This window comes from Silene latifolia, chromosome 7 (assembly GCF_048544455.1).
Source record: "Silene latifolia isolate original U9 population chromosome 7, ASM4854445v1, whole genome shotgun sequence".
Taxonomy (NCBI): domain Eukaryota; kingdom Viridiplantae; phylum Streptophyta; class Magnoliopsida; order Caryophyllales; family Caryophyllaceae; genus Silene; species Silene latifolia.
In genome coordinates this window covers 21,177,857-21,191,453 of record NC_133532.1, presented here as the reverse complement: position 1 = coordinate 21,191,453, position 13,597 = coordinate 21,177,857, and the positions used below count along the sequence as shown (strand labels likewise).

General features: G+C 36.9%; 1 protein-coding gene across 1 annotated transcript; it reads right to left on the bottom strand.

The window, feature by feature from the left end:
• Window positions 1-12,189: 12,189 nt before the first annotated feature.
• On the bottom strand, window positions 12,190-13,044 carry LOC141589845 (protein FAR1-RELATED SEQUENCE 5-like). Its single transcript, XM_074410468.1, has one exon. The coding sequence runs from the start codon at window positions 13,042-13,044 to the stop codon at window positions 12,190-12,192; it is 855 nt and encodes a 284-aa protein (XP_074266569.1).
• Window positions 13,045-13,597: the final 553 nt, after the last annotated feature.

Sequence of the window (13,597 nt, the reverse complement as noted above, 5' to 3'; positions counted from 1 at the left end):
CAATCTTGCAATGTGCTTAATATTTGCAGGAGAAGATTATTTTACCTTTTGTCAGTAATCTGTTTTCACAATAACATTGTTTCCTCTTTGCATGATTATACAATGTGAAAGCCCACGTTAATTTGTTTTACCCTACAGTATGGCCTTAAATATGGTTGAAGTTGGTACTTCCCATACTGCCTTAAGTTTATTGTCACTCTTTTTAAAATACGTTTATTTTTTTTGCCCGAACTGAATATGAGTTCGGTTACCAATGTGGAAATAATGTCGGATATCGAGCAAAAACTCGCTAACGTTGAGTATGATCTCGCTGAAACGAAACGTGAAAGAGATTCACTGGATCAACATCTTATTGAGATGCTTGGTAAAAATGAAGTATTAGAAGAACATCGTGAAGCGCCGTACGAGAAACTGGACATAGCTAAATGAATGCAAAGTCACTACAACAGAGGCTGGACATTCTTTGTCAAGCGCAGATGAAGTTTATCACGGCTGAAAGAGACAACATAGCCCGACAACTTGAAGCTAATAGACAAAAACAAGACACATAGGTTGACATGGACCGTCGCTTTCTCACCGGTGTCACAAATTTTACGAGAATCATATGCTCTTCTTGATGGTGAAAATAATATACCTTGGCGCAAAGAATCGTGAAGGCTATGGAATTAATAGACGGTTATAAGAGACATCTAAAGGAGGACTTGCTGGAGGGTGAGAGCAAGTGTTCATCCATCCGTTTGCGATAAACGCAAAAGGGTTAAGAACTTTGATGTTAATTTATGTATAATTATAATATGCGGTTAAGTTTAGAAACATATGCGTTTTCATTAAGTATTATTGTCGAAACATATTAGCGAGTTTATTATGAATGTTTATTTGAATCTAACTTATTATCATCTACCTAAGCTTTAACTCGTTTAGAATTGACCCTTTCTAATGTAAAGCCGCTTACAAGACCGAACAACTATAATGTACTTTCAACATTTTACAAATGTCCATATTACTATGTAACGATGTACCAAAGCTTTAACCTCGCATTTCTTTCAAAGATTATCCTCTTAAAATAAGGGAATGGGTTTGAGGTTGCACTAGGCAGACTCATTGTCCCGCCTAATCAAACCATAAATCCTTCACCGTCCCGTTTTAGGATACTCAAATTTTAATCCCGTCCCCCAAAAGGGTTCACTCGTCCCCTCTAGGGTTTCTTTTTGTCTTGCCGCCTTCGAATGATAAGCAAGGGAAAGGGTTTAGGGTTTGATTAGGGGATCCGCGGTTAATCCGCCTAATTAAACCCTAAACCCTTTCCCGTCCCGTTTTAGGATACACGGCCCCCAAAAAGGGTTCACTCGTCCCCTCTAGGGTGTCTTTTTGTCTTGCCGCCTTCGAATGAGAAGCAAGGGAAAGGGTTTAGGGTTTGATTAGGGGATCCGCGGTAGCGGTCCGCCTAATCAAACCCTAAACCCTTTCCCGTCCCGTTTAGGATACCCGCCCCCAAAAAAGGGTTCACTCGGCCCCTCTAGGGTGTCTTTTTGTCTTGCCGCCTTCGAATGAGAAGCAAGGAAAGGGTTTAGGGTTTGATTAGGGGGATCCGCGGTAGCGGTCCGCCTAATCAAACCCTAAACCCTTTTCCGTCCCGTTTTAGGATACCCGACCCCCCAAAAAAGGGTTCACTCATCCCCTCTAGGGTGTCTTTTTGTCTTGCCGCCTTCGAATAAGAAGCAAGGGAAAGGATTTAGGGTTTGATTAGGGGGATCCGCGGTAGCGGTCCGCCTAATCAAACCCTAAACCCTTTCCCGTCCCGTTTTAGGATACCCGCCCCCCCAAAAAAGGGTTCACTCGTCCCCTCTAGGGTGTCTTTTTGTCTTGCCGCCTTCGAATGACAAGCAAGGGAAAGGGTTTAGGGTTTGATTAGGGGGATCCGCGGTAGCGGTCCGCCTAATCAAACCCTAAACCCTTTCCCGTCCCGTTTAGTATACCCGCCCCCAAAAAAGGGTTCACTCGTCCCCTCTAGGGTGTCTTTTTGTCTTGCCGCCTTCGAATGAGAAGCAAGGGAAAGGGTTTAGGGTTTGATTAGGGGATCCGCGGTAGCGGTCCGCCTAATCAAACCCTAAACCCTTTCCCGTCCCGTTTTAGGATATTCGCCCCCCAAAAAAGGGTTCACTCGTCCCCTCTAGGGTGTCTTTTTGTCTTGCCGCCTTCGAATGAGAAGCAAGGGAAAGGGTTTAGGGTTTGATTAGGGGGATCCGCGGTAGCGGTCCGCCTAATCAAACCCTAAACCCTTTCCCGTCCCGTTTAGGATACCCGGCCCCCCAAAAAAGGGTTCACTCGTCCCCTCTAGGATGTCTTTTTGTCTTGCCGCCTTCGAATGACAAGCAAGGGAAAGGGTTTAGGGTTTGATTAGGGGATCCGCGGTAGCGGTCCGCCTAATCAAACCCTAAACCCTTTCCCGTCCCGTTTAGTATACCCGCCCCCAAAAAAGGGTTCACTCGTCCCCTCTAGGGTGTCTTTTTGTCTTGCCGCCTTCGAATGAGAAGCAAGGGAAAGGTTTTAGGGTTTGATTAGGGGGATCCGCGGTAGCGGTCCGCCTAATCAAACCCTAAACCCTTTCCCGTCCCGTTTTAGGATACCCGGCCCCCCAAAAAAGGGTTCACTCGTCCCCTCTAGGGTGTCTTTTTGTCTTGCCGCCTTCGAATGACAAGCAAGGGAAAGGGTTTAGGGTTTGATTAGGGGGATCCGCGGTAGCGGTCCGCCTAATCAAACCCTAAACCCTTTCCCGTCCCGTTTTAGGATACCCGGCCCCTCAAAAAAGGGTTCACTCGTCCCCTCTAGGGTGTCTTTTGTCTTGCCGCCTTCGAATGAGAAGCAAGGGAAAGGGTTTAGGGTTTGATTAGGGGGATCCGCGGTAGCGGTCCGCCTAATCAAATCCTAAACCCTTTCCCGTCCCGTTTTAGGATACCCGGCCCCCCAAAAAAGGGTTCACTCGTCCCCTCTAGGGTGTCTTTTTGTCTTGCCGCCTTCGAATGACAAGCAAGGGAAAGGGTTTAGGGTTTTATTAGGGGGATCCGCGGTAGCGGTCCGCCTAATCAAACCGTAAACCCTTTCCCGTCTCGTTTTAGGATACTCGGCCCCCCAAAAAAGGTTTCACTCATCCCCTTTAGGGTGTCTTTTTGTCTTGCCGCCTTCAAATGAGAAGCAAGGATCCGCTTAATCCAACTCTAAACTCTTTCTCGTCCCGTTCCCCCCGCCCCTGTTATACTAAAAAAAAAAAAAAGGTTTACTTGGTCTGTCGGGTGTCGTTTTTTTTTTTTTTTTTTTTTTTAAAAAAAATATGTTGTCGAGGCGGTTGAATCCCCCCCGGGTGCATGCATTCTCGCACCAACACATGGAGCATGTAAGCCACCCCTTTCGGGGACTGCAGTGGCCAAGCTTCAAGGTAACTAACTAACTAACTATTTTAGGGTATTAAATGTATTTATCATTTCCTTTATCTTTTAACATTTACATTACAATAGTAACTAACTACCTACAAGAAAAAAGAAACGGAGTAAAAAAATAAAAGTAGTAACCAGTTTTTAGCTCGATCGTTTTACATTACCAATATAGACGTTGTCATAGGAGAATTGTTCAACAAAGAGATAATTTTGAAGTTACGCCCAATTTCCTCCGTTATACTAAGGTATTTTCTTTTCAATTTCGTTTCTTCTCTATCATAACTTAATATAATGTTTAATTTGGATCACTTAATTGTTCAATAGCAAAGTATAATTTTGATGTTTTGATTTCGATATTTATACTTTTTTTTGTTAAAAATTAATTCGGATTAATGTGCATAAATTATTTTTTCTACCTTTAGAAACACATTCGCATTGTTCTTCCCCAATTTTATATCTCTGAAGTATTCTTTTAACATTTACTTTCTAGTTTCTGTTAATTTTTAATTTTTAATTGAAGGAAATAATATATATTGTTCATACAGCTTTAAATTAATGTGCGTATTGTTTTTAATATAGAAATCTTTCTGAATCATCTAAAAGTACATTATCTTTGTGACTAATGTACATTTCCTAAAATTAGGTAACTGGTGATTATTTCTACATGTCAATTTTGTATTTTCAATTAAACGTAATAATATAATACATTCAGCTTAAATTAATGTGCCGTTTGTTTTTAATATAGGAACTGTTCTGAAATATGTAAAGAACATTATATTTGTTATTAATGTACATTTCGTAAAATTAGGTAATCATGATTATCTCTAATTGTGAATTTTTGGGTTTTTAATTGAAGGTAATAATATAATGGACATTCAGCTTAAATTAATGTGCCGTTTGTTATTAATATAGAAATTGTTCTGAATCATCTAAAAGAACATTATATTTGCGATTATTGTACATTTCCTAAAATTAGATAACTGCTGATTATCTCTACTTGTTTCGTAATTTCATTTTATTATTACGACTATGGAGCAGAAGATAAAAAAATCGAAAAGCGGAGAAAAGTTACTTTTATTTTTCCACCAACTGAAAGTTCCACTGATGGTAAAAATGAGTGTGCTCCATTTACAAGAAAGCGTAAATCAGCTACTATTAACAGTAAATCTAAGTCTATAAAATCTTTCGCAAAGAAGATAAATGAAGAAAGTGACGATGATCTTGCAGTTAAGAAACAAATTGTTTCTGTTAATAAACAAATTGTTACTGCAAAGAAAGAAAGTCCTCAAAAGGGTAAAGTAAGTAATAAGATGGTATTGGGTTCCAAGTGTAAGCAGAAGTTTGATTTCTCTTCGTTTAAAAGTGCATATACGAGAATGTCTCCTACAGGAGTAGTTGAGGTAGTTGAACGTTTGTCATAACAAACAAAGGTGCGCGCTAGAAGAGATTGGATTTAGTGGGCTGTTTTGGTTAAGAGTTCGTTCCACTCCTTTAAAGCTTGGGTACTTTGGTTAATTAAGCGTATAACCCATACCAAAACTCAGACGATCTTCTTGATGGTGAGAAGTTGTACTTGAAGGTTTCTGATGTAAGATCAACATTTGGATTTCCAATAGGCCCTAAAACAGTTGAATTATCCAAAGCTCATACTGAATCAGAATAGTTTCAAGAGTTTTATGGCAAATGGAAGCAACAATTTGGTATAAAAGATGGACAAGTTCCACTCAAAACGCTTGAGAATTGGTTGATAAATCATGATCATGGTGGTGATGAATTCAAGGTTAACTTTGTTGTGTTTGCTGTTTCTTTGCTAATGAGAAACACGCAAAAGCCTTTGGTTAATCATCATGTTTTAAAATCGTTGATGAATGTTGATGAAATCAAAGATTACAATTGGTGTTCCTTTTTGTTAAAAAGTTTGCAAGAAAGCAAGATTGAGTGGGTGGAAAAGGAGACTCACTTCGGCGGGCCACTGTTGTTTTTGGAGGTAAAAAGTCCCAAAAAATATATTTGAAGTTCATAAATTAATTTAACATTGGAAGGTACGTTTTCATTCTCTTGTAATTAATTTTTTTTTTTTTTTTTTTTTTTTTTTTCGCACTTATCTATGTTGATCGCGTTGTTCATGTGGAACGAAAAGTTGAAAGAGATTATTATACGTTGGTAGGTTGGACTAGTAGTTTGTTAACACCGAGAGAGAAGGATGAGATGAAAAGCGGTATGTTTGGAAATGGTAAGTTGGAAGCATCAATGGAGGAGGTGGTTGACAATACAGGTGTCGAATCTGTCTATCAAACAAAGGACTACACGGAGGAGTATATTCTTGATCTTGCTAAATGTATAACTAGTTTAGCTCAGAACATATCATCTGTTAAGGCTAAGTTAGAAAAAGGAGCATCAATAATTAAGGAGAACAGGACTGCTCGAAGCTCGTGATCATGCATTTAGTTTACTCAATTTGTCAAATGAGCATGACTCCGCCGATAGTGAAAGTTCTATTGGTATTAATGTTGCTGATATTCCAGATGTTGTTCCTGCTGCTGAGATTGATGTTAGTAATCATCCTTTGGTTGTTGAAGCTTTGAATAATGTAAACATAACTTTAAAAAATAGTATTCAGGTTGAAAGCATGTCATTGAAGAGGCCGATTTTTTATACATACAAAAAGGTAAATATGTTGATCATATTTTTTGTTATATTATGTTAACTTGGTGCTTAAGTGTATTGTTCTTTAATTTGATACATTTCAACTATTCCATAAGCCTTGTGCATTGAGAAAAGAAGGTGAATTAGTTGACAATGGGAATGAAGATAACAAGGAAGGGGTGTCAAAAGGAGAGTCAGAAGAAAACAAAGTTGAATCAGTTGAGGTTGAAAATGGGAATGAAGACAACAAGAAAGAGGTGTCAAAAGGGGAGTGTGACAACAACAAAGAGGTGTCAGAAGGGGAGTGTGAAAATGGGAATGTTGACAACAAAAAAGATGATGACAAAAATGTACGAAATGATTCGAAGCATCTTTATGTTGATAGTGACGCGGAGAATGAGGAAGAAGCCAATACGGATAATCTTATAAATACCCTTGTATGTAGCATGTTATCTGAAGATTATAGTGAAGAACCCAAGGCAACCAATCCCAATCCAAGCTTAGATATTAGTACCGAACTTGATTTACTAAGAGGAGACACGACCCATGTACAGAGCCATCTAAGTTTCAGCACTGTATTGCTGACTACGTCTACTACACCAAGGGAAAAGGCACTGTTCTTGCTAGGTATATTTTATTCTACTCATTATGTTCCTTTTATTTAATCATTCTGTACATTTCGTTTGGGTATTATGTGCATTATTAATAAAGATAATGTACATATGTGTAATTAACTGACTTGTTTTGTGTAACGTCTGAACCAGTGAGAAGCTCTTTGAGTTTAAGAATGTCGTGGGTACCCGATATCTTTTTGCATCTCTAAAACCACCTCGGTATATAGCAGATCTTTGTGGTTGATTGTTGGTCAACTTACTTGAATTTCAATGAACTTGAAAGAAAATCTTCAAAGACCACGTCGATTCTTTGCTTCAACCCTCGTATTTGTATGTAAAATTTTATTTCATTCTATATTACAATAATTTTATGTTATACAAGTGTATATTAATAGAACAATATTATGTTCTGTGTGTGCAGCAAGCATTTCAAGGGCAAAGGAAAGAATTCAAATTTGAAAGAGAATTGGAAGTATTCAAGAGGCATTTTAGAAATGAGTTAAATCATGCTGGGATTATTGATGTGACAAAAGTTGATATGGTTAGCTCAAACAATATATATAGTCAATACAAAGTGTTTTCTGCTGCTAATTTTATGTCTGTTGTATCTTCTAATCATTTCTTATATAAAACAGTTTTTTTCCCAATAATATCCGACAAACATTTTTACCTGTTCGTATTCAATATGGAGAAGAACAAGTTTGTCATTCTTGATAATCAACAAAGATGATGAAACCCCAAAACTCGTTATGGAAACAAACCTTGGAATATGGTAATTGTTCAGTTGCCTTTCATTGGTTATTTTTTCTTTTACAATCTCATATTTTTTGCATGGTCTCTCTATATAGTTTGATCTAAATTTTTCCATGCAGCGTAATGCTTTGGCAGAATATTTCAATGACATTGGTGATTTGAAGGAAAGAGTAAGAGCAATGGAGCCTGCTGTATTGAAAATGCCTTGGAGAAACCATCAAAATGTTGTTGACTGTGGTATTTACACAATGAAACACATGGAAACGTACAAGGGGGGTCAGTATTGGACTTGTGGGTTGACAAAAAACAACGTAAGTTTCTAAACAATTTATATCCAATAATTGTAAATGTACTTTTGGTTTAATTAAATGATCTTTCTTAAAGTATTAAAAGCACATTGTTGTTTACAAGCTACCTATCTTAAAGATATTTTAACTTTTGTAGATGGATGGACTTCGAATATTGAGAATCAAATATCTTTGCACTTTGGTTTCATCCAAGTGTAACATTGTTTGTGATGACATTTTAACAAAGGTGAAGCAGTATCAAGAGAAGCCCTTCCCAAAGAAACTGGATTCGTCTGATGAAGAATTCTACGAGGGTGATGAGACTGTTGGGGATGAGAAGATAGAAGATGAGGTAGTTGGAAAGAAAGAGAAGAGTACCGATGATATTGGTGTCCCTGACAACAATGAGACTGTTAGGGTTAAGAAGAGAAGAATGGAGGTAGGTTGTACAGAAGGGAATATTATACCAGATGGCTATGATGCTTCTGAGAAGAATGAGAACATTACAGATGTAAGTAATACAAACGACAAGAATATAAATGAGCATAATCTGGTTGACAGTGGTGACACTACCAAGGGCGAAGTCATCAACAATGAAAATGTTCATGAACATGAAAGAAGTCAACCAGAGTCTCTGAGCATCCTTGCAAATCGTAATTTACTAAGCACAGATACATGCATTATTACTCCTCTTACTGAGTTTCAGAATTGCATTGCTGATTATGTGTCGTATAGTAGAGGAAAACATATCGATTTAGCCAGGTATATATATATATATATCTCTATTAATGTACAATATTTAAATTTAAAATGTTCTGTATGCTGTTTTGAGTTAACACTGGTAGTCCTGAACCAGGGAACTTCTTGTGCATGTGGGTGAAATTTCTCTTCGGCATATTAAAATGGCAACGCTACGACAATCTAAATATTTAACGAGTGATGTGATCGATTGTTGGGCAAAACTTTTGAATGCCAAGGAATCTAGAAGAAACTCTTCCGAGCCTTATCGATTTTTTTTCACCACAGCTGTGTCTGTAAGTCAAATATTTATATAAACTTATTTCAACAAGTAAATTTTGTAATGTTTTTTCCCTTGATTAACATCAAAAACTTTACTTGTCTTGCATACAGATGATGCTTCATGAAGAACTGGACACTGTTGAAAATTTTATCGTGATTAAGGATATAATGAAAGAAGAGTTTACCCAATTCTCGGTTAACCCAGATAGAATTGATTTGGTTAGCATTGACAATATACACTCTTTCTGCATGTTATATTTAATTTGCTTGTTGCCTAATTAAATCTTTTAAAATCTACAGTTCTTCTTCCCAGTTATATATAAAAGGCATTACAATTTACTAGTCATTGAAAGCAACAAGTATAAGTTCATCATCATTGATAATGTCTATCGTGACGGAAAACCAGAAGAAATTTTTTCCACAATAGACCACTGTTTTTTGTAAGATTCTATGCTCTCTTTTGCTTAACAGCACTACATACTGTTCTTATTCATTATTGTGAATGTACAATGACTTTACATAGAGTGTACCTTCCCCAAAAATTTTGTGTCTGTCTTAATTTTCTAATTTTTGTGATATTGTACCTCATAATTATTAGTGTCCTAATGTTTTCCTGCACTCCTTCTCCGCCAGCGTAATGTTCTAGCAGAATACTTGAAAGACATCGGTGTTTCAAAGGTAAAAGTTGATCGCATTAAAAAACTGCAGCCTATTCTTGCAAAGATGAAGTGGAGAAACAACACTAACAAGACTGATTGTGGTGTTTATGTTATGAGACATATGGAGACATTTAACGGTAATCTAAATTGGACCTGTGGGCTTAAAAAAGGCGATGTGAGTTTCAAAAGTAATATTATTATTTTTAATACATAATTCAGTACACATTTGTACATGTTCTAATCCCTTGTTTTCTTTATTTTGCTAGGATGATCCCCTACTGAATCTGCGGAAGAAATACATTTCATATATGATTTCAACAGAAGGCAATGTATGTTTTGATGCTGTACTAAAGAAGGCAATGGATTTCCATTCAAACCCACTGCCATGGGAAGAATATGATGATGAAGATGAGGAAGATGCTGAATTGAAGCCGTAAAAACTTTTTTTAGTTTCGTTTGTGACATGTGTGTGAGTAATGTAACATATATTGAGGAAGCTGCGAGTCGTAGAACCTGAAGTTTGAAAAAATTTTAATTCAAGAGAGTGTTATATTCCGGAAACAAATTTCAATAAAGTTTATTATGTTCTTGCTAAACAACAATAATGTTTATTGTGCAAAACGTCTTAAAATTATTGTACTGGGAAAACAATTCCAATCAAGTTGATGTTGTCCCCGAACAACAATAATGAACCTTTAATACAAATGTAATATACTTTGGCTATAAGAGTAATGTACTTTGGCTATAAGAGTAATGTACATACAAGCATTTAAGAATGTTCCTTGCGTAACAACAAATAATGATGCTTTAATAAAAATGTAATATACTTTCCCTATAAGAGTAATGTACTTTGGCAAGATAATCGAATTGTGCATACAAGCCTTTAAGAATGTTCTCGTAGTGTATATTATGGATGTCTATCCTTGAATCAAAAATTTGCACCTTCCACTTCGTTATACGATTCATCTTCTTCATCGTCGTCCTCCACATCATCAGATTCATCTCCTTCATCGTCGTCATCTTCATGGTAGTATTTTGTGAATATGCATCAAAATGTAAATTAAATATCAGATTTTATAAGGAGAAAATGGCCAAAATGAACAACTAAATTGATAATAGATTTAATGTTAACCAAATATACATTGCTGAAATTCTCATCTGTGCCTTTAGAACAACCATAATGTTCATTGCACAAAGAGCTTATGTGCCTCCATATAAGATTGAAGATTTTGGAAGGTAAACACTATGCGCTATGCTTGTATAATTTAATAATTATTTAACATTAATGTAATATGCTTTAACAAGAAACCAAATTATACATACCTCGTCGATGGTTTGTTTCTTTGCAAGTCCTAGAGTTGTGTCCTTGGCGGCCACATGTTTTGCAATACCTCTTCTCTTTTCCTCTCTTCTTTAGGGCTTTTAACATTTGTGATTCAATTCTCTTGCCCTTGGTCCTACCCTTGTTTTTAGATTTTTTAGGAACATGAATCACCAACTTCTTAGGTATTTTGCAGCCCACATACTTTTCTATTTCTTTCATCTTGTCTTTCTTCTTTCTTTGGTACACTTCTGTTACTAATCATATCCAATCTAATATCTCTCAGTTTTTTAATCAAAAGCTTCATGTCGTTATCGTCACACTCACTACACCGACACAAGAATAAACCTCTTGCCACAGCTTAGTACTCAAACTTTTCCTCGAAAACTTTTGAGAGACATCTATCAATTTGCCATCTTTGTCAAAGACAGGCTTACTCATTGCAGCTTTTGTCCATCTTTGCGTTATGTACTTATTCGGTATTTTCGAAAATCTTGGTTGTGTAGAATCCAAAGGCGTGCACGCACAACAAGCCCATTCTCTGAAACATAGAATTGGAACAAGTAATCTCCATGTTATCCGGTGAATATGCTACGTTCCATGACTTATTTGGCATCTGCGCAAGTCTCTGTTAGAATATATATTTTTGTCTCATCAATCTTCTCCACATCTTTAAAACGGCAATCGACAAAGTCGCAACCAATTTTGTTTGGAAGTTTTTGAAAATGTTGTGCGAGTACATTTCAGAAGCATGGACTTCAAGGTTTGACTTTGTTTTCCGTGGGATTTCTGAGTGTTTGTTGTCACTGTTCAATTTGGACTGCTTGTGTCTTTGTGCTTCCAAGGCACTCTCATAGCACACCCAAAACTCAACAAGGGTCAAATGAGGTGTGAGGAACCTGTCAAAGAAACTGTTTTCACTCTCAGACCTAGAAGTAACCCTCATCAAGCCGGACATTGAAACATCTTTAAAGTAGGCGGGATCCACTTTGTTCCCTCGAGATCATACAAATCTGAAAACCACTCGTGTTCTACAAGTTGATAATCAGTCATTATCTTCCCCCATTGTTCTTCGAATTCATCAGGCTCAAGTTGGTTGTTCCAAACACACCTATTGAGCCTGGTCTTAAAATCCTCATCTTGAAACAGTTGATACTGACTTTCTCTCTTAGTTTCTTCATTATGTGCCACATGCACAGTCTGTGTGTTGACTCCTTAAACACTTCCGGGACCACCGACTTCATTGATTTGTCCTGATCAGTAATTATAATTCTCGGTTGGCACCCGCCCATTGCTTCCAAAAATGTCTTGAACAGCCATGTATAACACTCAATACTTTCATCACCTAACAACGCAGCTTCAAACGTTATGCACCTTTTGTGGTGATCAACTCCTGTGAAAGGCACAAACACCATATCGTACTTGTTTGTTCTATATGTAGCATCTGCTGATAAAACCTCACCGAACAAAGATGTAGTTCTTTATGCAGATCGGATCTCGCCCAAAACACTCGACCAAATGGCACTTGTTTTCATCTACTATAAAATCAAAGTAAAATGAACTGCATGTGTCTTTTCTCCCTATAAGATTTTCAACAAACATTTGTGCATCAAAATTACCAATGTAGGTTTTTATGTCCCTGACAAAGTTTTTGAAATCAACCTCAGTAGCCCCAATGTTGTTGTAACCTCCACACAACTCCTTCCAACCTCTATAGGCTTTCACACCACCTAGTTTTAGCACCTTTACCTTTGTGACAAATTGCTTCTGTACCTCTGTCATTTTTCGGTTTCCTTTCAAGAATATTGTAGATTCAGGCGAAGCAAGTGGATGGTTATGCGCTTCATCGAATCTGGTAACAATATAAGTTCCATTTTCTTGGTATTTAAACTGCACTAATGCACGACAGTCAATTCTTGTAATCGGCCTCACACGGCTTATGTCATCACACACAGATTCTCGCATCATTCTCAGCAGATGATCGGTATCGATGACGCTTCTCTTCCTTTTCCTACTTTCCTTTACACCTTGCCTATTGCAGACAACATTCCTTAATGCAAAACTGTTTGGTAACTCATTGCCTTTAATCCTTTTTGTTGTTGCAAGCCTTGGCGTAAACCCACAGATTGTACAATATTCTTTGTAGAATAACTCTGTTGATTCTAGCGTTTCAAATACTTGTCCTACTTTAGGTTTTTTTTCCTCTGGACAGAATGGAATGTACTGGAGTGCATTTAATGTTTCAATTCTTGTCCTTGGTGTTTTAAAGCTGTTATTTGTAGAAGAAGACGTAGTTGCATCACTTGTACTCATTGTCTGGTTCAACAGTAGTTAAGTAAGTAAGTATATTGAATATTATTGCATCAATAATGCAGTAATCCAATTCTAATATGCAGTAATCCAATTCTAATATGCTCATTGTCCATTATCATGCCTTTAAAGGAACATTTATTTTAATGATAATGTTCATAGGAAATATTGTTGTCCATTTTGATATAGCATATATATAATGTATTGAATGCTAATGACATTAAACAAAGAAATAGTCATAATATTATTTCATTAATATTAGAAAAATATTTACAAAAGCCATTTCAGGCTTTCAAAATGGTAAAGCCTACTAAGGCTTATACTGAAAAAAAACACAAGATAATACCTAATAACAATAAACAGAAGATAACACAACATATTTCTAAACTAATCTAACAGTCGGAGTCATAATAACCCTCATCCCCAGACTGTTCCTCAATTTCATATTCTTCTTCTCTTTCCTTTAAAAATCGTCGTTCTTATCTTTTGTGATGTCTAATTATTTCTGCACGATTAGACGTCATCGTGCAGATGCAGAATCTCTCAAGCATCCGAT

Excerpts from the sequence above, each read along its gene's own strand:
- LOC141589845 (XM_074410468.1), bottom strand. The coding sequence starts at position 13,044 with ATGAGTACAAGTGATGCAACTACGTCTTCTTCTACAAATAACAGCTTT.